We start from the raw sequence: 26,288 nt of genomic DNA on the forward strand, positions 1-26,288 counted from the left end.
CATTAGATGAATGAAATCCTCACAATGACCCTCTGATTTAGGCACAATGGTCATCTTTATTTTACAGATGGTGAAATTAAGACACACGGCTAGGGGGCAGGAGGAATGATTCAAACCTAGTTAGTCTGGCTCCAGAACCAGTGCCATGAGCCTCTGACACTGACTGTCCACCCCCCCCCGCCCCCAACCACCGACTTCTTAACTGCTTGGGCGGTGGGAGCAGGAGTCCCTTTAGCTTTCCCTACTTGGTGTGGTTCCCAAGACCTGGGACAGAGGTTCCAGCCTGCAAGGAGAGGGAAGAGTACAAGGCGGGGCTGAGGCTCTATGCAGTGAGATGGTGGAAGTTATGGCAGACAGGAAGCTCTTGTCCATGTTCTGGGACATGTCAGACTCAGCCAACTTCCTGCTACCTTCTTGACTGCTTTCTGAAAAGTCAAGGGATTGATCCGCTGGTTTCCTTCTCTATAAATTTCCCTTCTGCCTGGCTCCCTGGGCCCCTAAGGAATGGGAGAGTCTCAGAGAAGCTCCCCATCTCATCTGTCCCTGCAGAAAGCATGGATGTCTTGAGAAATCTGAGACTTCTAAGAGATTTCACTGCCAGTGGCAATCAAAGGAGACCCAGGATAAAAGGATATTCACCTCTTCCCTCTTTTTCTCTAAGGTCCTTACATTCCTAATCTGGGGTGCATAGATGAGCTTGGGACAGTCTGGAAACACCATGAAATCTTGCACTATGTTTTATGTGAATGTGCCTAAATGAGTTCTGGGAGGGAGACTACTCCTAGGATTCATAGTCTCCTGAGCCCAGAACACATAACAGCCTCTCCTTAGGGAAACAAAAGGTGCTGCTCAGGAGTGATAAGGCAGAGACGAGGATGCAGAAAGCCTCAAGTAAGGTTTGGTTTGGTTTTGCTTTTGCATTTGCATTTCATATAAGGTACTCAAAGTTGGCTAATTATTGAAACCTTTTCATAGGAGAAAAAAAGGGCTCTTTGGAGAGGAAAGTGTGAGACTGGGGGTTTTATACTGAACATCCTTCAAGGAGACTGGAGCTGGGAAAGCAAGAGGGAAGAGTGACTAGGATTTTCTCACCTCTTCTCCCTTGGGTCCTGAGGCGTGAAACTTGACCTTGGATGTGTCCTGAGGAACTGTGTAAAGTCAGGAGGGTGATTGATGCCAGGATGGGTCAGGGAGAGCGGGAGCAGCTGTCCTGGCAGGATGGGAGAATAGACATAGGTCAGGCACATGTGGGGCTATCTGCAAGTGTTCCTCTGGAGGCTCATTTTTACTTAATGTCTGGATGAGCAGAAGTCAGTAACAAGCCACGTGGCATAGCCCAGGACCCCTAGACGACATGTGACAAACACTTCCTGGTGGTTTCCTTGGCAATATTTCTCTCCCAGACTGAAAAAGGAGGCTCCTGACTATCTTCCTCTCTTTAGGCCCAGTCCAGGAGTATGAGCTGCTGCTTCAGGTGGCCTATAGAGATTCCAAGGAGAAGAGAGACTTGAAGAATTTTCTGAAGCTTCTGAAGCCTCCATCATTATGCTTACAGGAACCAATGAAGATTATTAGAGCAAAGGCCACTACATGTAAATCTGCCCTCTGGGGACTGGGAGTGGAAGGGGGAAGGTGGGCAGCAATTGGGATAGGTTAGGTTATACTATGGAGACAATCATCCCCACAATATGTGTGGCTTGAAAGAACACATATGTTATTTCTTCTTCATGCTACATCTTTATTGCAGGTTGGCAGCAGGGTTGTGTTGGTGTGGTCACTTGGGAATCCAGGCTAATGAATCACACACTATCTCAAATGTACCCAGTTGGAGCCCAAAAGAAATAGAATATTCAAGGGTTTCACACTGGTAGTTGAAGTCTCCAACTTAGAAGTGACACACATTAATTCTGCTCATAACTTATTGACCCAAACTGGTTTCATGGCCCCATTCAACCTCAGGAGGCCAGGATATGTCATCCTACTATGTGTCTAGAAAACAGCTAGAAGTAATTGACAAACAGCACTAATGATTACAATGCTGGGTTTCAGAGATGTTAAATTTGTTTAAAGCGGTAGTTCTTAAAGTGTGGTGCCCACATTAGCAGCAGCAGCAGTATCAGGGATCTTAATGGAAATGCAAAGGCCCCATCCCAGACTTACTGAATCAGAAACTTTGGGATGAGACCCTCCAGGTGATTCTGACGCATGACAAAGTTTGAGAATCATTCACTATATATCATAATGCATATTTTCACAAAGATGTCTGGTGACTTCATCCCAATTTTTTGGTCTATTATAAAGGATGCCTTTTAATGGGTGTTTTAGGTCAGTCAGTAGGGAATGAGCACACAGAATTGACTGATGGAATTTTTCTTCATGACTCTCAAGAAAAGAAAAAGTCTCTCAGTGTTTGCCATCTTGCTTATGGGACCTACCCAAGAATGGTAATAGGTGGATGGGAGGAGCTTCCAGTAAAATAGTGGAAAAATACCTTCTAGAACTCTCTTAAATAACTGTCAGGTTAACACACCCTCTTCTGCTTCTCTTTCCCATTCCAAGGGCTATCTACTGGGCATCCATCCTTCTTTTGGATGCTAGACCCAGCCACTTGATTTTATGTTTGCTAAGTGTCTGGTATCAGGCTCAGAATCTATTGAGTTGGACATATCCTTACCTTAAACCTATTGCCATCCTAGTTTTATCCTTCTAGCTCTTGATGAGCATACTTGGTTCAGATTCTAAGTCAGAGCCAAGGGTGAGAACTCAGCGTTGGTTAGTTTATAAACCAGATCCTGTGAGACCAAGCCCTGTTTTTTTGTGCAGACTGTGGCAACCAGAATGGGGTTTTGCACTGTGCCTGTGAGGATGGCTACACCTGGTTTTCTCCCTCATGCCTTGATCCCCACAAATGCTACCTTCACACGGCTGGAGGGCTCCAGAGCTGTCATTGTCATCTCAACAACTTCACCCAGAGCATCAATTTCTGTGAAAGAACAAGTAAGCACAGAAGGGTACTAGGAGGAGAGCTCTGGTGGGGGTGGGGGGAGGGGGGCCCTTGGCCCAACATGCCACAGGGAGGGAACTCTAGCTCCTCACCCATGTGTTAACTCTTTGTCTCCCTGAACAGAACTAGTGTTTGCAGGGTCATCAAAGGACAAGACAATATACCCCACTAGACCTAGCTAGACACAGGGAGAGCTTCACAAGTACAGAAAATTCAGAAATGTGAGTTGATGATCACTTCAACCTTCATCCAGCTCAGCTCTGCAATTCTGTGATTTTATTGAGATTGAGGGGGATTCATGAAAATCTCAAGTAGGGGAACTGCTTGAGTAAATACAGTTTTTTTTTTTTTTTTCCCCTGCCTTCTTTTCATGGCTTTTGCCAACATCAATTTCCAGAAAAGAGAAGTCTAGAGAGCAGGGAGGAACACAGGGTGATTATACTGAAATGTATGTTCTAGATGGCCAACAAGTATGTGTACTGAATGCATCACCAAAACAAAAGAGAAGTTAAAGGTCTAGCTTAGGAAACCAGTGGAAGCTGAGGGAGCTAAATTTCCTTAGGTTTATGATCAGTGGACGAAGAAGTGAGCCAAATGACGTGGGCTCCAGGGCCTGAAGGAGTTTAGGAAGTTTCCTCAGAGACGACTCCAGTTATCTTGAAGCTCTGGATTCTGGTAGAGCTGTGCAAAGAGAGGGAGAAACTGAAATAACCCAGCTTTCCTGGGCATTCCTGGCTCCCCTTCCCAGGACCATGCCAATTCGCGATGGCCACATGTATTTATTGAACACCATCTTTATACCCAGATCTGAGGCAAATTCTGGAGGACACAATGAAGCATTTCTCTTTCTCTGAATTAGCAGCCTAGCTGGGGAGGCTAGGCTGTAATACAAGAAAGAAGACAGTGTAATTTCTTCAACAAATTTGAACGAAAGCCTACCTTTTGAAAGGTGGTCTGTGTCTGATGCATGTTGAGGAGATACAAAGATGGATCAGACAGGGATTACACTCACAAGGGTCTCCCCAAAGTGGAGTGGGGACATATAAACATAAATGCTCACAAACAGATATGTGGGTACAGGAGGTTGTAAAGGGATATGAAAAGAATACTGTAGGAATTTAGAGGAGGGAAAGAATCTTTGCATTTGGAGATCAGGGGAGGTCTTGCAAAGGAGGTACATTTGACTAAGCCCTGAATGAAGGATAATCGGGGTTTGTCCATAAGAAAATGGGCAACAACCTGTCCCAGCACAGAAAAGCAACAGTGATGGGCAAGCAAGGGGTATATTGGAATTAGCAAGTAGTGTTTTATTGTTTTTTTTCTTTTTTAAAAATTTTTCATAAGGACGGTGTTTGAGCTCAAAGCCTAGATGGGCACACATTTCAGTGTTAAGTGACTGCCTTTCTTAACCACATGTGGGGGGCACACATTTACCTACTTACAAGGTTGTCTTTATCACCAGCACCTTCTCATTATATTCCAAATCCACAACTGAGAAGTCTAGTTTTGTGTACGCTTCCTATATTATTTTAGGTGAACATACATTACAAGAAGAAATTGAAATACTGCTGTTGAATAGATGGGCTTCAAATGTAATTCTGTAATTTTATGCTGTAATAAATTCAAGTGAGTAATTTTTATATCTATAAACCTCTTTTTATTTCCCATAGAGGTTTGGGGCACTTTCAAAATTAATGAAAGCTTTGCCAAAGACCTTTTGAATTCATCTTCTCCTTCATACTCCAAATATGCCACTGGAATTGAAATTCAAGTAAGCACTTTCTACTTACTACATAAGAAATTGTTGGCTAAACATAAGTTCAGATGTTTTCAATTCAGCATGTTTATTTAATACATATTCTTAATTATTAACGTTCAATGAGTTATTACAGAGCAGTTAATCGCATTGCCCACAACTGATGTATGTTGAACACTTTCTTTCTGGGAGAGTTTTAGCAGTTGATTTCTTTCAATTTCTCTTGTGTTCACTTTTGCTCATTTATGTGAATCATATTCTAGCAAGGATTCTTGGTTATTTTCTGTTTTTTATTTGTCAAAAGAAAATTTTTCATGCTCTAGGCTCAATTGTCAGCATTTGGGATTCGTTCCATAAAGAAGCCTCACTTATTAGGGGCTAAAAAGAATTACTGAGCAAAATTCTGGACTGTGTAATGAAGTCTCAGAAAAACTAAATCAGTGTCTGTCTGCCTAGGATGTTGGTTCAGGTGTCATTTTCACTGAAGCCATACACACAAATACTTTCCAGATAGATTCAGTTTAAATGCATATGGAAATGTATGGCTTTTTTTTTTGTGAAGGAGGAAACAGATTTTGGATACATTTATATTATCTGGCACCCAATACCCTATTCTAAGCAATTGGTTCTTCCATCTTTATTAGCAAACTCAAAATAAATGACTGTGTGTGTGTGTGTGTGTGTACAATTCTTAACTGTCATTTGAACTGTATTTGTATAATATGCAACTAACTACCTGCTGTGGTATCTCTTTTCTTTCTCCAGTGGTTCTGTTGGTTTATTTATTATCTGCATCAATTTTTTTTTGCTAAAATATCTTTCTTGTATGGGGACAAAGATCAACATATTGCCTCTTTTTCTCTTTGTAAGCTTAAAGAAGCATTCAAAGGAATTCAAGATTTTGAGTCAGTTCGTGTCACCCAATTTCGGTAAGTAACACAATGACCTTAGAAGGGCATCCCCAGAGGGCTGCCTGGGTGGCTCAGTCACTTGAATGCCCGCCTCTTGATTTCAGCTCAGATCATGATCTCAGGGTCCTGAGATGGAGCCCTGCACTGGGCTCTGAGCTCAGCAGGGAATCTGCTTGAAATTCTCTCTCTCCCTCTCCCTCTTCCCCTCTCCTTTCATGCTCTTTTTCTCTCTAAAATAAACAAATAAATATTAAAAAAAAAAAAAAAAGAACGACATCTCCAGAATTGTGCAGCTATCCTGCAGAATGCCTAGTGCAGTTCCCAAATGACCTTGACAAAAAGCAGGGAAGAACTGGTCTTTCTAGTAGGATTCTTACTAAAACTGGACAAAAGTCTGTGGTGCTTCTTAAAGTCAGAAGAGGAAATTTAAAAGTTGAATGGCATTCTCCAAGCTATAGATCAGAGTCTGGAACTGCAAACCCACAGTTGCAGAACTTGGGATGAAGCAGGAGATCATGGTATGCATGTAAGGGAAGGGATGAGGGGTGGAGGTGAGGGTTGTGGGTTGCAGAGGGATGGTTTTTCTCTGTCCACAAGCACAGGGGGGTATGATAAAAAGTTGTATAATTGGGAGCCCTGAGGGGACCCTAGGGTAAACTTATATTTTTGTGTAGATATGTATGCACCATAGCTCAAAACCCAGTAGGCATTGTCTACAGCAAATAAAGAGATATTTAGTAAATTATCCTTTTGCTTATGCTTTCATTCCAAAAGTTATTTGGTTAGTTAGCCATGTGTGCATTGATTACTATTAATGGTCTATTTGATAGAGGAAGTGGCTTAGAGGTCAGAGAACTTGACTTCTTATATATATATATATATATATTTTTTTTTTCACAGTTAACTTAAGGAACAGCTATAGGAAATTTTCAACAGCATTGCTATAAATATACTGTCCTGGATATTATCCTTCCAGTTATCTCATGTTCTTATATAAAGGCCCATGTGTATAATTTCCTTTACAATTCAATGCTAGGAAAAACACTGCTTTTTTCTTATACCAAGGTCTATATAATTAATTATATTTTCCTTTCTGACTTTGCAGTCACTGAATGCATAGACAAACTTGAAACTCAATCACAGTAATTTTTGTATTCAATATTCATATTTTTCTTTACCTTTGTCCTGGTTTTCCATTTATATTTCTAATGCATATTTCATTCCATATATCTTATGAGCTGTCTCCAATAATTTGTAGATAAAATTATAAAGTAGGCATAAGTCTATAAATTACAATTATTTAGGTTTTACTCTTTATGTATATGATTTAAAGTAAATCTTAATCTCTTAGTGTCTCAATTTACTTCTCTGTTGAACAGGACTGTTAAAGCCTGAGGAATCTGATTTAATTCATTAAGTCAAATGAAATAATAGGCAGGACAATATTTTGTAAACAATGTTTTGTTGATAGAAGAGCCATATCAACGCAAAGACACTATGACTCTCACTACATAAAAGAGTATTTGGATTTATTCAAACATCGTGAGTGATAGTTCAATGTAGTGGATAAGAATTTGTTATTTGGGGGCGCCTGGGTGGCTCAGTCGTTAAGCGTCTGCCTTCGGCTCAGGTCATGATCCCAGGGTCCTGGGATCGAGCCCTGTATCGGGCTCCCTGCTCAGCGGGAAGCCTGCTTCTCACTCTCCCACTCCCCCTGCTTGTGTTTCCTCTCTCACTGTCTCTCTCTGTGTTGAAAAATAAATAAAATCTTTAAAAAAAAAAAGAATTTGTTATTTGGAACATCAGAGATTCTAATCCATCAGTTAATAATTAATAATTACCTGACCCAACTTCTCTTTGGGACTCCAGCTCCCTTATCTACAAAATGGGGACAATACAATGTTTACCTCATGGCATTATTGCAGGATTTACTTAATATATGTGATTTCACTAGTTTTCATGACTTCAAACACCATGTGTACACTGATGGTTTCTAAATTTATTACTTGACCTTGGCCTCTCTCATAAAGTCCAAACCTAAATATTTAGTCCAAACCTAAATATCCAACGGCCTGTTAACATCTCCACTTGATTTTCTAGTAGGCATTGAAACATTATGTGTCCAAAACAGGGGTCCTCCAACTTTTCTCCTTAAAAACTTTAAGCTACTTCTCCCACTGCTGTGTCCATCCCAGTTACAGCAATGCTAGTCTTCCAGTTGCACACACCCAAACTTGGAGTCATCCTTTGTAATCATTTTTTATTGAGGTATAATTTACATACAGTGATAGCTCAAGCCTTATGTGTACGGTTTCATAAGCTTTGACAAATGCTTGTACCGGCCACCTGTTAATGAGACAGAACATTTTTATCACCCCAAAAGTTCCCTTTTGCTCCTTTTCAGCCTATTCCATGCCCACCCCCTACCTCCCACCAGAAATCACCACTGCTCTTATTTCTATCATTGTAGGTTAGTTTTGTCTATTCTAGAACTTCATATAAATGGAATCACCCAGTGTGTAGTTTTTGTGTGTGTCTGGCTTCTTTCCCTCAGCATAATGTCTTTGAGAGTCATCCTTGTTTTTCTGAGTGTCAGGGGTTCCTTCCTTTTGTTGTTGTTGTTTTTTTTAAGATTTATTTATTTATTTTAGAGAGAGAGAGGGAAAGAGAGCGAGAGGGGGTTGTGGGAGAGGGGCGGAGGGAGAGGGAGATAGTCTTAAGCAGACTGCCCACTGAACGCAGAGCCCATTTGGGGCTCGATTTCACAACCCTGAGATCACGACCTGAGCTGAAACCAAGAGTCAACACTCAACAACTGAGCCACCCAAGTGCCCCCAGAGAGGGGGGTGGTGGTTCCTTCCTTTTTATTGCCCAGTGCTATTCCATTGTATGAATACACTGCAATTTGTTTTTCCATCCCTTGCAGTCTTTCTTGACTGGTTCCTTTCTCCATTCCCAGCAATCTTCATAATTCCTATGGCTCAGTCTTCAAGTACAACCTGACTACTCCCCACAGGCACTGCTGCCAAGTTCAAGCTACCATCACCTCTTTCCTGATGGGTCCGCCTGTTTCCCTGCTTGCCTCCCTTCAGTCCATTCTCTGCAGCAGCCAGAGTGACGCTCTGAAGCAATAAACCTGAGCATGCCACTAACTTTTACTAAAGAAAGAAACCTTTTAATAAAAATAAAGTTCAAACTCTAAGGCCCTACCCAATCTGGCTCCTGGCTACTTACCTAGTATCATCTCCTACCATTTCTCTCCTGCTCATTGAAACTTAGTTATGATGAAATCAAATAATTTATTTTTCTCTTCTAACTTAAACTGATTTCATTGAACTCAATTTATTCTCCCCAGGAAAATTCAAACCCACATTGAAGCCTTTCAGTATTGAGAAGCAACTCTGGTTCTTGACCTGGCAGCTAGTCTTTAACTTTGTCTAACTCATAGGCATTTTCCTGCCTCAGGACCTTCACAAATGCTGGCATGCTACATCGATGTTCTTTGTAACACAAGCCTTTTCTTCTCATGGTTTGGGCCTCAGCTTTCACCCGCTGCACAGAAAAGCCTTTTCTGACCAGCCTTATTTAAAGTGGGCCTCATTGGGACACCTGGGTGTCTCAGTAGGTTAAGCGTCAGACTCTTGTTTTCGCCTCAGGTCATGATCTCATGGGTATTGAGATCGAGCCCTGCCTCGGTATCTGCACTCAGCTGGGAGTCTGCTGGAGATTCTCTCCCACTGCCCCTCCCTCTACTCATGCATGCGTGCTCTCTCTCTCTCTCTCTGTAAAATAAATAAATAAACGACTAAATCTTTAAAAAAATAAAGTGGGCCTCATCTCCACCTGCTATTCTTATCGCTGCATCTGTCCCTCATAACACTTAACTAAATTTATATATATTTTATATACAATTATATTATTACTTATATGTGGTGGTTACTGGTTTCTTATTTGCCTTTTCTTCTCCGCTAGAATGTAAGCTCCATGAAGGCAAGGACCATATCTATTTGATGTGTTCCTATGGACCCAGTGACATGCCTACACACAGCAGGCCCTGAGTGACTGACTGAATGAATCTCATTTTTCTTTCCACATAGTCATTATAGAGATGGAAGCATCATGGCCGGATTTGAAGTCGTGGGTTCCAGCAGCACATCTGAGCTGCTGTCAGCCATTGAACAGGTGGCTGAGAAGGTGAAGGCAGGCCTTCACAAGCTGTTCCTGCTGGAAGACGGCTCTTTCAGAGTATTTGGAAAAGGTAATTCTGAATTCCCATCCCCCGCTGAGGTTACAGGGATCCTCTACTTAGTAGCTCATTTGTGTCTTCAGGAAGTAGACTGGACATGTTTCTGATACAGAATTGTTCTAAGACTGACTTTTAGAAGACAGAGGCAGCTGTTTTCCCCCCAACTCCCACCATGATGAAACCCCATTTCAGCTGCCTATTTCAGATCCTTGCGGACCAGCCATGTGGTCTCCAGCTCCCAGGGTAACATTGTGGAACACTGACTTCTCAGCAGGCTCTGATGGAAATCACTCAGCAATAGTGTACTGCGACACATGCTGAAAGAGCCCTGGGGCTGACATGTTCCTAAATCATAATCCAAGGAACCCAAGAAAGAATGCATGTATCTAGATCTTTAACACACACACACACACACACACACTCCACTACTTTTCTTCAGATTTTTTTTCCTCTTTCTTTTTTACATTCACTCTTAAGCCTCTTGTACCTGGATATGTGCCACTTTCAATAACATTTATTCAGCAATACTTACTAAGTGCCGAAAGTGTCTTGGCACTTAGGACACAGTACTGGGAAAAACAAGCAAACATCAAAGCCCTGGAGGATCTTCCATTCAGGGTTTCCTTCTCCTGGTCCCAGTCATGGTCAGAATATACTACTTGAGGGCCAGCTGCAAGCATAACTATTGGCTGGTCACACTGTGAAAAGCTTTTACAAAGAGTAAAAAGTAGGATGTGTCACTCTAAAATGGTGTAAACATATCATTATTGCTTTGTTCCATAGCTTCTTGTGGATCTTCTGATTTTCTAACATTTCCTGTAAACTCTTTCCTGAGAGTGATCATACCCTGGTTTTTTTTTTTTCCCACCTGATGCTTATTAGTTTATAGCTCACTAAAAGCAAAATTGTTGGCACAGGTCAGACACCTGACGGCAAGGAGAGGCCTTGGAGAGGGCATCAGAGAGGAGAAAGGGTACTGAGAAGAATGAAGCTGGGCATCAAGGACAAATTTCTACTCCTGACTTTTGCCTGGGTTTTGTCTCTGAAAATATGACTTCTAAAGCACTGCTGTATACTTTACGTAGAGTGCCAGGATATTTATACATTTTTCCTTTTTGTTTCCATTTTTTTTTCCCCAGCCCAGTGTAACAGCATTGTCTTTGGATTTGGGTCCAGGAATGATGAGTATGTTGTTCCCTGTAGCAGCGGCTACACTGGGAACATTACAGCCAGGTGCCAGCCCTCTGGGTGGCAGATCCTCAGGGAGATGTGTGTGCACTCTCAGCTGGAAGAACTGAAGAAGGTAAAGCATCTCTGTCTTGTGTTTTAAGTTTCACTGTGGGCATCTTCCAGTGACATGGCTAGGTGGAGAATAATATATCAGTTTGTCTCATTGGTCAGTGCACAGAAGTCAAGGGTATATCAGACCCTGGAAAACATAGGCAGTGTTGGCATGAGTAGCAGAGTCTAGCTAGAAGCCAAGAGAGTCAGAAAAAGTCAGAGTTGATGGTTCTAGTGGGGAGGGAACTACAGAGGAATGAATCAGTGCTGAAGACGTCTATGGCAAAACAGCAACTAAGCTGGTCTTAGAAGTCCCGAAAGCCTGGGAAACAAAGATCCAAGTAGAGGTGTGAGTCAGAAGCTGTAAACTCAGTACAAGTAAGGATGTATACATGTCAGAAGTCTGGGCAGGGAGTGGGTCAGCCAGAGATGAACCATATACAATGACCGAACTACCTTGGATCTTAAGGGTCATCTGGCTTATCAACCTGTTTTTATAGATCAGGTAATGAAAGACTAAGAGGCTAATGGTCCCTCTGGTAGCAATAGTGTTGAACTAGAAACAGTCACTTGATTTCCAGTGCAGAACTATCACCTCCACATGATGTTTTCTTAGGAAGGTTCAAGTTCTTAAGGCAAGACAGATACAAAAATGGAAGCAGTGTTGAGGAATTTGAACTCAAGTCAGGAAAAAGAGGGACTCTGAGACCAGTTCACAGACATTGTTCTGCAAATGGATGTCCAGATTGAGCAGAACTTCTCTCCCAGCCAGAGACCCTACTACTGTAGATGAGACTCAGAATGGTATTTCTGAGCTTTCTGAGGTTTACTGCTCCCTTTCTGAGGTTTTTCATCTGTAAACTGGGTGGGGGAGATTGGACCAGATAGCTTCTGGAGTCTATCCTTGCTCTTGCTTTCTTTGCCTCGGTTCCGGACATGGACCATAGCTGGGACTAGTGCAACCCAGATATGAGGGCAGGCAGATCCCATGTGCTATGAGCAGAGAATACCACTGTCAGCTGAGAAGAGCAAAAAGAAAAACAGATGAGGGGCGCCTGGGTGGCTCAGTTGGTTAAGTGTCCAACTCTTGATTTCAGCTCAGGTCATGATCTCAGGGACATGAGACTGAGCTCCCGTCAGGCTCTCTCTCCCTCTCCCTCTGCTCCTCCCCACCCCTCTCATGCTCACACTCTCTCTCAAAAAAAAAAAAAAAAAAAGGAAAACAGATGGGATCTGGTTCCTGGGTTGACTTGTTTTGAACGGAAAGGAATATCCCTATTTGGCTGCCTTCCAAGATAGCTCAGTGTAGTGGAAGCAGAGAGGAGCCTCAAGGAAGCAAAACTCCAAACCCAATGACAAAGTGTGGTCAGATCTCCATGTATCTTCTCATTCCACAAGGATTTCTCAGCAGAGTATAGTGGATATAACAGGACTTAGTACCAGTAGACCCTACCTTTCCACTTCTTAGCTGGGTACTGTTTGGAAAGTCACCAAATCTCACCGAATATCACTTTCTGTATAATTAGGATAATAATTTATATGAAACACAAGCATTTCATTGTTCTGTGGAACTTAACCATTTTTATTCCTAGAATTTCAGTGTGATCACAGGCAATGCCACCGAGACAGCTGTGTCATCCTTGGTGCAAAATCTTTCCGTCGTGATTCAGCAAAACCCCTCAACCACAGCTGGCAATCTGGCTTCAGTGGTGTCAATTCTGGACAACGCCTTGTCCCTGTTACTGGAGAGCCATTTCAAGGTGTCCAGTTCCACAATGGAGGTATGGTCTGTGCTTATAGGACTCCCTTTAGAGGCTCAATCTCTCAGGAGGAATGACGAAAGCCCGAGTTGAAGTCTCACTAATGGGAAAAGAATGAAGGGTTATGGAACAATCATTGTGTGAGCCTTATTGCGTCCTCCACGGTGTACCAAAAACTCGTGGAATCAATTATGTGAGTTCAAAGCAAGAGGGAGCCACCTCTAGGCAGGCTTAGAGGAGGGGTGAGCATCTGCACCAAATGACACTGTATGACACAGGTTCCCACTGTTTAATGTCTTTGCAGTTGTCTTTTCTGTGGCTATGAGCTCTGACTTTAATAGCGTATATTTTAAGAACTTCCTCTTTTCGACTGGAGAATTCATGATTTAGTTGGGTATTTAAAAGTTAGCTTAAATTTTATGCAAATAAAACTTGCTTAACTAAGAAATGCAAATAGGCAAAAAAAAAAAAAGATATCATAATCTGGTCACCCTAGAGTAGCCACTGCTTGCATTTTAGGTATCATCTCAGTGCCTAGAAAATGAAAAGTAACACATAGTAGGCGCTCAATAAATATTTGTTAAATAAAAGTCCTTCCAAACATTTTAGACGTGTGCATTTTATATGTTAAAGTGTATAATATTTTTGCAAAAGTGGATTATAGAATTACACTGTTACATATCACATGATTATACTTTAGCTATATAAGTTGACATTATGTCAGAGATGACATTAAATGTAAATAAGTTAAAACCCTGTGAATCAAAGAGAAGATGCTCAAATTTGTTTTGTTTTGTTTTTTTCAAAAGCCTGACCTTGTGTTGTTTACAAGAAACCAACTAAAACAAAATGACACAGAAAGTCTAAAAATAAAATGAAGGGCACAAACAGAGCAGGCAAACAGAAACCAAAAGAAGGCAGAGGTTAGAGGGCAGCAAAAGAAACATGCTATGGGATTTGGGGCCAGAAGCCACAGAGGGCTCATTTAGGGTAAGACTCGGTCAGAGTGATGATGCCTGGGGCAGAATGCCTGGGAACCAGAGCTCTAAGCCAGAGACAGGACCCTGTTGGGGAAAGCAACACATTTCAAGGACTTGTTTGGAAAAGGAATCTCTTAAACTAAGACTGACTCTTAAAACCCACAACAGTTCCATGTTTCTCAGTCACTTGTCCGGTGCTTAAGGATTTTTGCTTTATATTCTCTTCTTTTGCTTTATATTCTCTTCTATTAATTCATAAATCCACATGAATTACAACTTGAATGTCCATGACAGGAATTTAGAACTTCCGATGTTAGCGAAACAAACATAATGTTGGAAAGCAGTTGAGAATAATGTCTCACTCTCTGAGCCTAAGCCTGAACAGTGAGACAGGCATGTTTGTCTTCTCTGAGGAAGGAAGTTGGCCCTGATGCAGTGCACATCACAGGATGCTTTCTCAGCTATGCTGGAACCCCAGTGTGCATAGGAATGCCCTGGGGAGATCACTCTGCAACTTATATGATTCCGCTGACCCAAGTTTCTTAACCCAAAGCTTTCTCTTCCACTGTACAGAGTGACTAAACTGATTTTCGCCAATGAGTTTGCTGTGGTCCTCATCTGGGCCAACTCTCTGGGCAATTGTGCTGACCCTAATACTAATGACTAGCCCCTCCTAGTGCTCTGACCTGCTTATTCAAAACACAAACTGACTTTCGTCCTTGTATTTCAGGATGTCATCAATATAGCTGACCACATCCTGAATTCAACATCAATAGCCAACTGGACAGTGTTACTGCAGGAAGAACAGCATGCCAGCTCACAGTTACTGAAGACACTGGAAAACATCAGTAGCCTCGTACCTCCAACAGCTCTGCCTCTGAATTTTTCTAGGGAATTCATTAACTGGGAAGGTATTCGTACGTCCCAAAGCCTACTCAAGATGGGTTACAACTATCAGACCGAAATGCTCCCCCCAAATGCCTCCATTCCCGTCAGAGGCCATGTGTTAATTGAGTCAGACCAATTCCAGTGGCCCCTTCCAGAAACTATTATCAGCATGACCTCGTTGACCCTGGGGAATATCCTATCTGTTACCAAAAATGGAAATGCGCAGGTCAACGGGCCCATGATATCCACGATTATTCAAAACTATTCCATAAATGAGATTTTCCTGATTTTTTCCAAGATAGAGTCAAATCTGAGCCAGCCTTATTGTGTGTTTTGGGATTTCAGTGGTTTGCAGTGGAACAATGCAGGCTGCCACCTGGTGAACGAAACTCCAGACACGGTGATGTGCCGATGTACTCACCTGACCTCCTTCTCCATACTGATGTCACCCTTTGTCCCCCCTGCCATCATCCCCGTGGTGAAATGGATCACCATTGTGGGACTGGGCATCTCCATTGGAAGTCTCACCTTATGCCTGATCACTGAAGCTCTATTTTGGAAGCAGGTCAAGAAAAACCAAACCTCCTACACACGTCATGTTTGCATGGTGAACATAGCCCTGTGCCTCCTGATTGCTGATGTTTGGTTTCTTGTCGCTGCCACTGGAGGCTCCAGCGTAAACCTTCCCGGAGTCTGTATAGCTGCAGTGTTCTTCATGCACTTTTTCTACCTCTCCTTGTTCTTTTGGATGCTCACGCTCGGCATCCTGCTGGCATATCGGATCCTCCTCGTGTTCCATCACATGGCCATGCCTTCAATGATGGCTGTCGGCTTCTGCCTGGGCTATGGGTGCCCTCTGGTCATATCTGTCATCACGATTGCAGTCACACAGCCAAGCGATGACTACAAAAGGAAAGACGTGTGTTGGCTTAACTGGTCTGATAGGAGAAAACCCCTCTTGGCCTTTGCTGTTCCTGCACTGACTGTTGTGGCTGTGAATTTGGTGGTGGTGTTCTTAGTTCTCACGAAGCTCTGGAGGCCCACTGTTGGAGAAAGACCCGGTCAGGAGAACAAGGTCACTATTGTCCGCATGGGGAAGAGCCTTCTCATCCTGACCCCTCTGCTGGGGCTCACCTGGGGCTTTGGCATAGGAACAATAGTGGACAACCAGAATCTGGCTTGGCATGTTATTTTTGCATTACTCAATGCATTCCAGGTGAGAACAATAAGAATAGCTTTTTTTTTTTTTTTTTAAGAATGACTTCTTATATCATCAGGTCACTGGAATCATTAGAGAGAACTGAGGTTGGTAATACCACTCTGGAAGCTATCGCGTCTCCCCACCTCCAGCAGGCCTGTAACCCACAATGCCTGGCAACAGTGAATAGAAAATAAATACATAAACAGACAGCAGGATCCGTATTTTCCAGCAGTTATTCTCATACTGAAGCAGAATATTAGGCTTCTTCAGGAATCCATCCTAGGATTATAAACATTTGAGTTCATAGAGCTAATATTAATGCCTCTTGATGCCAATCTAGTCCTCTTTCTCTTGGGCAGACCTCTGCAAAAGCACACAGGGAAAGGGAAAGAACTCAGGAGTGCTTGTTGACTCTGAATGGTGTGCAAGAAGTCTCTGGAGCACAACAGAGCAGGATCTGGCAAACTGTAGCCAGCTCTGTTTTTGTCAATAAAGTTTTATTGGAGCACAGCCATGCCCATTTGTGTAGATACGGTCTGTGGCTGCTTTCTTTACCCTGACAAAGTTGAGCAGTTCCACCTGTAAGACCTGCAGAGCCTAAAACATGTCCTATCTGGCTCTTTGCAGAAAAAGTTTGCCCACATCTGCTGCAAAGCATGGGTTTTACATTCCATAATCAAAAAGTGTTCAGAGAGTAGGTGGACAAAGTAATCTTTAGGTTTCCCTGAGTCTGGAAGAGAGCCTTTAATCTTGGTTCAATGAAAGTTTGCTGGTCACCTCTGCACAGTGATTCAGGGCAGGGGTGGTTAAACGTTTGAGCTGTGGAGTTAAATAGGTCTGGGCTCAAATATGTCACGTTATCAACTGTGACCTCTAAAAAATTACTTAATGTCTCTTTCAGTTCTCTCATCTGTTAGACAGGGATAATATTATTACCTATATCATAAAGTAAATTAAATGACATAATTTAGCTCTCAGCACAGTGCCTGGCATGTAGGAAGTGCTAATCTGTCTTCTAAAAGCATATTGAATGGAGCACTGGGTGTTATACGCAAACAATGAATCATGGAACACTACATCAAAAACTAGTGATGTAATGTATGGTGATTAAAATAATAAAATAAAATTAAAAAAAATAAAAGCAGCTGGTTCTACACCTACATCAGCACACCAGTGAACGTTTCGGAGGTAGGTACAGATGGCAAACCCCGGAGCACGTGCCTAATGGTGGCAGGTGTAGGGAGCTTCTGCCTAGAGCAGGTCCATGGTGGAATGCTGTGGGAACAGGCATCCACTGAGGGTGTTCTGACTGGGAGGAAGATCTCCAGGTCTAAGAAAGCCTCTGCCAAGAGTTCCCCAAGGGCTGGACTTGATGGAAAGGGTGCAGATATAGGTCCTCTGCTTAGGGTTGGACCTCAGTGCCTGCTGCCCTCACAGATTTACGTGCACTTAGTAAATGTTTATTTAATGCCTGCTCTAAAGAAAGACTAAGCCATAGAAGCAAATGGAAATTATTTGTTTGGCGTTTAGGATGACACAAAGGGGAAAAGAAAGCTCCGCATGCATTTAAAACCTTATTCACTCATTTATTTGTTTATACCTTCAACAAAAACATTTTTTTTTTTTTTTGAGTGCTTTCTTTGTGTTATGCCAGGCATGGTGGAGTCAGCCTGTGTCCTTGCCTTCGAGGAATCCACAGTAGGGAGACAGGCAAGAAACCAATGTTGGGTGATAGAATAGTATTACACAGCAATGCTTTCTTCTCTGAAGAAGAAAAGACCACACTGGTGATTTATTCCTTTTTTTTTTTAAGGGTTTTTTCATCTTATGTTTTGGAATGCTCTTGGACAGTAAGGTAGGTGTGTTGATTTCTCTCTTCACCTCCTTCTTCTAATCCAGGCATCCAGCCCTTCCCCTTCAGTTCTAGGCTCTTACTCACATATAAGAGGTGAGACCATGGGTACTCTTGTCATCAAATTCTATAATTTTATAAAAGCCAGACTCAGTGAAAACACTCACTGTTGATAGGAAAACTATATAGAACTAATTACAAATATATGATGTGCTGATAAGAAAACAATATAGAACTAATCACAACATATAATCTAAACATTATAGAAAAAAGGGAAATTGTTTTTACTTTTCATTTTGCTACTTTAATCTATGGTTTGGCAATCATCAAAGAGCAAAAATACTTTCTGGAGGGGTGGATTCCCTTTTGGTCTTTTATTAAACGCATTCATTTACATAGAATACGCTGAAAGATGTATCTACTTCTACATTTCTGGAGTTTTATATGGTAAATATAAATAGCCTTTAACATTAAATAAAATCTCTAATGAAGGATGACCAATATAAGGAAAAGATGATAGAAAAAATTTATATAAACTTGTTTCGTTATTTTTCCCAAGCGTTGAGCAATTCTGTTGAGAGAGGGAAAGACAGTAAGCAAACTAAGTGATAGAGACTTTGTTTTAATAAGAAGATAAGAAGATTTTATAATTAGCACAATTGTAGCACATACACAAAATCCCTTTTTACAAAGAAGCAATTTGCTGTTCTTGATTGGACTGAATAATTCTCTCAATGGCACTATTCACATGGTTAGGAAATTCTTTACTTCAGAGATAAATTTCAATTTAGCAATTATTGCCAATTACTATTGTCTAGAATCTGAATTACTATGGCTTTTGGTACTGTTTTTGTTTAAATCTAGATTTGTTTATAGGTAAAGCAAACAAATAAAAGAAATCTTTTCATCAGATAGCCATGCTGATGGTCTATTAAGTGCTTCCAGGAAATACCTCTATTAAGTAACATTCCCAATCTGCAGTTTTGTTCTGGATTTGTCTATTATGATTGTATATGTGCCTCTCCTCAATATTTCTTTGTTGCCTTCTAGATGCGACAATTGCTGTTCAGCAAATTGTCTCCTTTAAGCTCTTGGAAGCAAGTGTCCAAGGTAATTAGCTCCTTCTTCTATAGGTCTGATGCATGAAGTTCCGGTTTTACACTTTTCTCTGTGTGCAGTCCCACAGCGAGCCCACTTTTGTGTTACCCTCTAAGCCTCCGTCACCATTTTATTTAGTCTTTCTGGTGTGTGCCCAGCACAGGGTCACTACTCATAAAGTTGAGTGAGTGAGAAAATGACCCAGGGAATGAGTGAACGAGAAGCCATGGGAAAGGGCAAAGATGCTCAAGCATTGAGGTCTGTGCGTGTTGTGGTGGGCAAATGCCTTTGAACCATATCATTTGCTTTAGTCGGACTTGCCTTCCAACATCTAAAGTCAGTGAGAACCTTTTCTCTGCCTGACTTTCTGGACCTCCTGTAGATTATTTTACCTTTGCAAAAGGAAAGGGTGAAATCTTGGTTAACTTATAATATGCAAGGGGCGCCTGGGTGGCTCAGTTGTTAAGCTTCTGCCTTCGGCTCAGGTCATGATCCCGGGGTCCTGGGATCGAGCCCCACATCAGGCTCCCTGCTCGGTGGGAGGCCCGCTTCTCCCTCTCCCATTCCCCCTGCCTGTGCTCCTGCTCTCGCTCTCTGTCAAATAAATAAATAAAATCTTAAAAAAAAAAAAACAACTTATAATATGTGAGATGTTCTCTGAGTTTTCCCTCTTCAGCTGGCATAACTGACTCAGACCCTTGCAACTTGAGCTCCTAAATCTACCAACTGAGACATTTGGATGGAGACAGAGGATTCCTGTTTCATTCTTTGCCATGAAAGTGCAGTCCGTTGAAGGAGAGTAGAGTTAGCAACAAAAGCCCTCGTGTTCATATTTTGTATTTTCAAAGTTGATTTAGACCTCTGCCCTTCAGCAAAACACTGAAGGCCTTTCAGAAGGAGCTCTAAGGCAGAGATTTCTGGGTCTGATAAAAGTGAACTGACTTAAGTGCCTGAAAAGCTACATGGTGTTTAGAGATTTTTACAAGGGACGGTATAATCTTTTGAAATAATAATTTTTAAAAAGTGAGGAGATTAACGTTTGACCTTAAAAATTTTCTCTGGGTCTGCATTTCCTAGTATGGGGCTCTGCTGTGAATTAGGGAGCAGTGGCCCCATCGCCCGCAGACCTGCCCTGTTATTTCTGACTCAGTAACCGATTGGCTGAGTGATCTTAGGAGATGGTACCATTCGGTTTTCATTTTTTTCAACTGTGGACCTTAACTGTTGGACTAGTTCTCAAAGCAGAAGTTCTGACTTTCTGTGATTTGTGAGTTTATGTCTTGAAGAACTAAAATCTCTTGAACTGGAGAATGTGAAACTAATAAATCAGTCACTATGCTTAAGAAAAGGAGGGAGCCACAGCCTATGTGACTGCAGTATAGAAAGACCTGTTGTTAATAAAGTGAGACACGACACCCCCCACCCTGCCAGGAAGTGAGGGTTTTTCTCATTTGAAAACCAAAGAGAGAAAAACACCCCAAAGTAAATTAAAACAAGAACAAAAGTAAGGATGCCAGACAGTGTTTTTTCTCTCCGTTTCTAATGTAAACTGTTGACACTTTCCTTTGCATCTTCTGGATTTGTACTCCTTTCCCCATGTCATTTTTAAATCAGATGACAAAAATGGGACTTTGTTTTCAGGTTAGGTGGCTCATTTGCGTTAAAATAAATGTATATTTGGCAAAAGAGAAGATGGGTGTTTGTAATTTTTTGAGGGAGTTTGAGTGTAAAGCAGGAAACAAATTACAGCGGTTGAGGAAGGAGAAGGTGAGGAAGAGATACCTCAGTGGGAATGTTCCTGTCAAGAAACTTGTTGTTAGAGAAAAGAGAGGGTGGAAACCAGACGCAGACTTGGGACCAGCAGCGACGGTACAGCTGAGTCATGAGGATGTGAGCAAGTCCATATGCCGGGAGGGATGAGCCAGTAAAGAGAGTCTGAGAGAGTCTGAAGACAAATGGGGGTTGGGGGGCGAGGAATGGCTGAGGGAAGAGGATTCCTGGAAAGGCAGATGGAGTGGCTGGACTGAAAATGGAGGGATCAGCCTCTTCCCCGGACACAGGAAGCATCAGTCTGATGGCAGGTAGAGCAACGTGTGCAGATTGAGTCACGTTGTGAGACAATTCAGACCTGGATACCTTTTTGTTTTGTTTTGTTTTAAAGTAGGAGAAAAGGCTATCCACTAAAAGATGGGAAAATGGATGGTAAAATAGAGGTCTTAAAAGGGTAGTGAAAATTTGGGTTGTTAGATGAAAGGAATTAAAGAAGCCAAAAATGTTCTCCACAAGGACCATCCCTCAAGCCACCGTGACACTGTGTGGACCTACAGTGTGGTTTCTCTCAAAATCCTCTCCCTGCTGGAGGCTCAGCGCCCCTTCCTGGCCATTCCATTGTCCCTGGCCACGTTCTCTGTAACTCTTCATCGAGAGACAGACACTGGTGGCCCCTACTGATTCTCTCTCCAGAGAGAAGAGATTTATTTATTAATGGTTCCAATGACTCAGGTCTTGTTATTTGACCAGCAGCTTAGCCCCATGTCTGAAGAGGCTGCTTTTCCCCAGACTGTGTAGAGTCCCTGAGTGTGTTGCAATCTAAGATTCTTCTCTCCAAATGGGGCGGGATGCAGTTTTAAATGCAATGATAACAACTGTAGAATTTTTCTTTAGGGTTATAGTATATGTTTCCTGAGTCCTGAATTCTAGAAAATCAGTTATTTTGCGTTGGAACTTTTGGACATTTCTCATTCCTGTCTCTATGATAATTTTTTTCCCCAGGGCTCAGTGTGGGGTAGCCATTTATATATTTCAGTGAAAATCAGGAGCTATCACCGGGCTGTCCACTGCATATAACGAGAGCCTATTTCTCCTGTCTTGATTTAGCTTCCTCATGACATCGACTATGGCAGGAAATAGAAGCTAATTCTTTCCAATATTCCTAGTGTCTAGCACACAGCGGTACTCAATAGGAGATGTGAAATTAATGAATAAACCAATTAACAGGTGGATAAAGACACAATGTATCTTAAACTTCTACCTTTCCCCATAAGTACATGTTTTTTATTTAAGTATTTTATTTCCATTAGATAATTCAGTTTTCAAAATTTGGAACTCCGTTTAGCCTCTGTTCCAGTTACTAAAAGATTATTCACAAAGGGATTTGAATGCTAAGATGAGTGAAAATAAGGCGAAGTTTTATTTGAGACCATTTTTATAGAACTATCATTTTTTTCTCAATGGGCTCCTCTTCTAGAGAGAAATGTGTGAACCAAAGAAATGTAAGCACGGGCGTGCAAAAAGGTAATGCTTTCCTTAAAACTGCTTTCTAGTTTGTTGTTAAAAGTTGTGAGAATAAATAGGAACACAAGATTCACTTAGAAATACATTCTTAGGCATTTTAAATAGATAAAAGCCAGAGGAAGGGTAAGAAAGGAGTACTCTAATTTCTTGAAAAGAGAATAGGGCACCACATAAGTGAAGTAAAGAATCGCTAATGACATTAAGATGTTGGGAAATGCAGAGCATGACTAAAAGAATAGTACTAATGTCCGAACGACTTGTTTTTCTTTGATGCAGCAAGACTCATCAGATGTACCTGCCAAACCCAAATTCCCAAGACCTTTCAACCCATTGAAGAGCAAAGGTGAGTTAACAGTAAGCCAGATGTTAATAAAAAGTGGAAGAATGTGAATATATCATATGAGGAAAACTGAAGGGCTACTTTTAAATTTATTTTTATTTATTTTTTATTATTTGAGGGAGAGAGTGCACAATTAGGGGGGAGGGGCAGAGGGAGAGGGAGAAACAGACTCCTCGCTGAGCAGGGAGCCTGATGCGGGACTCAGTCCCAGGACCCTGGGATCATGACCTAAGCTGAAGGCAGACACTTGACCAACTGAACCACCCAGGCACTCCCGAAAGTCTAATGTTTTGTTTTGTTTTTTAAATTTAATTTTATTATGTTATGTTAGTCGCCATTCATTACATCATTAGTTTTTGATGTAGTGTTCTATGATTCGTTATTTGCATATAACACCCAGTGCTCCATTCAGTACGTGCCCTTCTTAATACCCATCACCAGGCTAACCCATCTTCCCACTCCCTTCCCCTCTAGAACCCTCAGTTTCTCAGAGTCCATAGTCTCTCATGGTTCATCTCTGCCTCTGATGTCCTCCCCTCCATTTTTCCCTGAAGGTCTACTGTTAAAAACCTCATGTGAGAAGTGCAGTAGAATCAGTTGGCCATGTTTCTGGAGCTCATCTGGATGGTGCTCAGGGCTGATAGAACATGGTCGGGAAGTTGATGCTCATGGAGACCACTATTGTCCCTTTTAATTTCGTCACAAATGGCAGCCATTTCCTCACTTAGACATTCTATAAATCGGTGACATTGATCATTGGGGTCATGGGGTGCAGGAATGTGGTTAGACAAACACCAATTGTGTCTTGACTGGAGAGTTACCCTTCTTGTGCCAGCTGCTGAGCAGTGGGCATGGGCCAGGTATTTGTCCCCCAACAGACATACCCTCTCAAATGTTCCTGCCACGGAAGAAGCCACCAGCTGCTATGCGTGAGAAAGCACTCTCCCCTCCACCTGTGACATGCATTGTTTTTATGCTCATATATTGGCTGTTGTTAAAGTCAATGATATTCAGCTCCTGGAAGACTGCTATGTAAGCATTGCAAATAGTTGCCCTATGCCTGGAGGAGAAGAGTGGAGCATGGGAGGTGAGGAAGAGTCCCTGCATTACAATTCAAGCTGAAGTCATCTTTAAGTGCCCAAGTTCCATTTCATGTTAAATTATGTTAATATCTTTATTAAAGCAGGGAAATGGGCCTTTCATTTTAGATTGCAAGCAAAATTATTTGACTTCTAAAATAAAGTTCAAGGTTCTGAACTTGAAAAGGCACTTGCCTCCCAAAATGTTCAGCATGCTCACCCAGAAGGCATGGGTCCCGTTATCACTGTCACCAACCAGCCTGAGTGCTTTTTACAAACGTCTTAACTTTTTGGATATTTGTCCTTCATCAGTAAAATGAAAAATGAAGAGACCACGAAATTTCCTTCTAGCAATAACATTTTATGATCTCAAATCTACTTTATCTCATTTCCCAGCAGTATCTGAAAGATGTGATGGTTCTCTTCTCAAATGAGAGATGTCTGACAAATGCAGGTCTCTTTGGCATTAATGAAATACTGTCAACCAGTTGCCTTCTGTAGCCTTCCCATCTTCCCAGAACTGGCCAGAGTTGTAAGGAGTTGCACAGGCTTATTTTCATTTTGGTCTCGTGCTTAATTCCAACATAGAAACAGTAACTCTTATCCTCTCTTTCCTCTCTTAGGCATTTATACACTTTCTCATACTGGAGAATCCTCAAACGACATCATGCTAACTCAGTTTTTATCATCTGAATAAGGCTGCGAACCATAAAATCAAGAAAAAATTTTTGGTGCAACTTGACATTCAGAGCTAAATGTCAGTGAAAAAATTAGCTCAATCTTAAATGGAATTTTCTGATTTAGGAGTCTGGAATAAAATAAGAAGGTTTCAGCAGCTTCATCACTGCTCTTTGTATCTTCAGTTAAATGGAATGATTTATTTCCATGTGGTTTGATTCAAAGGAATTGCTTCATAAGTGTAGAAAAGTAGGTTTTATTGGAAATTGCGTCAGTGGTACCAGCTTTTCACTGCCACAAACTATGAGTTCCTTTCTTATAAAATAGCATTATTCATGTGGCATTTCCAGTTATCTGAACTGGAGTAAGAAAACTTCATAAAAGTCACCTTAGATAAATTGATGGACCATGTGTGCTTTCTATCAAAAAGTCATTGGTGCAAATTTCCTAGAGAAAGGGCATTTCCCTCCCCAATTTTTCAGTTGAATTATATGCTTTTTTTCGCCTTTTAGGTTTAGTCACTTAATTTTGAAATTTAATCAGAAATAAAATAAGAAATTCCATTTCAGACAGCTTTGTAGGCATTAGTTGGGATGTATAATAATATGATTTCATAGGTAATGCAGTCTTTTTCTGCTTTCATCTGGTCCGCAGTCCAGTGAAGTGAGGTGTCCAGGCTGATCTAGAGCAGAGATGAGGAAACAGATGTTCAGAGAGGTGGGGTGACTTGTGGAGATTGGGAAGCCAGTAAAGGGGTACTGGGGACTTTTAGGATTCTGGGTTCCTAGTCCAGTTCTACAGCCCAGAATAGCCTTTGGAAATCACCTGCAATCCTAATAACATTCATAAGGTCAGAAATGAGATTCATTACTCCCAGAATTCTCTCTATGTAAGAGGCAAATTGAAGGAGATTTTGGTTGTCACCTTCCAGGGAGCTACCCTAACACATTCTGGTTTTCTTTGATAACCACTGTAAGTACTTTTGGGATTCTTTGCATGTATAGCCAGCGCCACTGTTAGATGAGACACAGAACAGCAGGTGGATAGACACCACATGAAGTGACATTTCCTTTCTATACTTTTACCCCTTGGGCTCACCTGAGTTTCAACCCTGATTATTGGGCCCAGAAGGGCTGAGCCTTGTGATTCATCCCCACTTCCAGAAATCTTAGAAATCCTAGAAATCTGCACAGGTAGTATTTCAAGCAAGTGTCCACTATTCTAAGTGCCTTGCCTGTATTAACTCATTTAAACTCTGTAATAAGCTTGTGAATGGGGAACATTAGTGCCCCTGCTTTACAGTTGCAGAAGCAAAGGCACAAAGAGGTTAAAGAATGTGAGCAGGGCAACATGTGGGGAATGGCAGTGTCAGGACAGTAGCTGTGGATGTTGAATTATAATGGGAAGCAGGTTATATAAGTCAGACTAGAAGGAAATGGCATTGTTTATGTACTTGTAATTAAAATCCTACACTCTTTGGTCTGTAGAATCCTCTAGCGGTCTTGCATCATCTAGTTCCTATTTTACACGTAGCCCTGATGGCCTGAGTCTCAGCAGCCCGTGATTACAAGATGAAGTCATGTCCACTTTTAATGTCTCTCTATGGAAGTATATTAACTCAGACTGCCATAAGAAACTGCCACCACTGAGTGGTTTAAACAACAGAAATTCATTTTCTCACAGTTCTGGAGGCTAGGACATCCAAGATCAAGCTGTCTTCAGGGTTATTTTCTGATGAGACCACTCTTCCTCATAGACTGCCACCTTCTTGCTGTGTCCTCACATGGCCTCTTCTCTGTATGTATGTAAATAGAGGTCTCTGGTGTCTCCTCTTCTTTTATAAGAACACCAATCCTGTCAGATGAGGACCCCACTCTGATCCATTGAACCTTAATTGCCTCTTAAATGGCCTTATCTCCA

The 26,288-nt window shown here is 41.7% G+C and overlaps 1 protein-coding gene across 1 annotated transcript in view; it reads left to right on the forward strand.

Moving 5' to 3' along the window:
* ADGRF1 (adhesion G protein-coupled receptor F1) overlaps positions 1-24,530 on the forward strand; it is a 39,552-nt gene extending 15,022 nt beyond the window's left edge. Inside the window, exons 4-15 of the mRNA XM_021692067.1 lie at positions 1,443-1,592; positions 2,824-2,997; positions 4,675-4,775; positions 5,631-5,689; positions 9,778-9,929; positions 11,057-11,220; positions 12,791-12,979; positions 14,669-16,042; positions 17,841-17,882; positions 18,930-18,989; positions 22,548-22,614; positions 24,314-24,530. Of these exons, the coding sequence (XP_021547742.1) occupies positions 1,443-1,592; positions 2,824-2,997; positions 4,675-4,775; positions 5,631-5,689; positions 9,778-9,929; positions 11,057-11,220; positions 12,791-12,979; positions 14,669-16,042; positions 17,841-17,882; positions 18,930-18,989; positions 22,548-22,614; positions 24,314-24,387 (2,606 nt within the window). The 3' untranslated portion in view covers positions 24,388-24,530. The remainder of the gene's footprint in view (positions 1-1,442; positions 1,593-2,823; positions 2,998-4,674; positions 4,776-5,630; positions 5,690-9,777; positions 9,930-11,056; positions 11,221-12,790; positions 12,980-14,668; positions 16,043-17,840; positions 17,883-18,929; positions 18,990-22,547; positions 22,615-24,313) is intronic.
* Positions 24,531-26,288: the final 1,758 nt, after the last annotated feature.

Source organism: Neomonachus schauinslandi, chromosome 8 (genome assembly GCF_002201575.2).
Source record: "Neomonachus schauinslandi chromosome 8, ASM220157v2, whole genome shotgun sequence".
Taxonomy (NCBI): domain Eukaryota; kingdom Metazoa; phylum Chordata; class Mammalia; order Carnivora; family Phocidae; genus Neomonachus; species Neomonachus schauinslandi.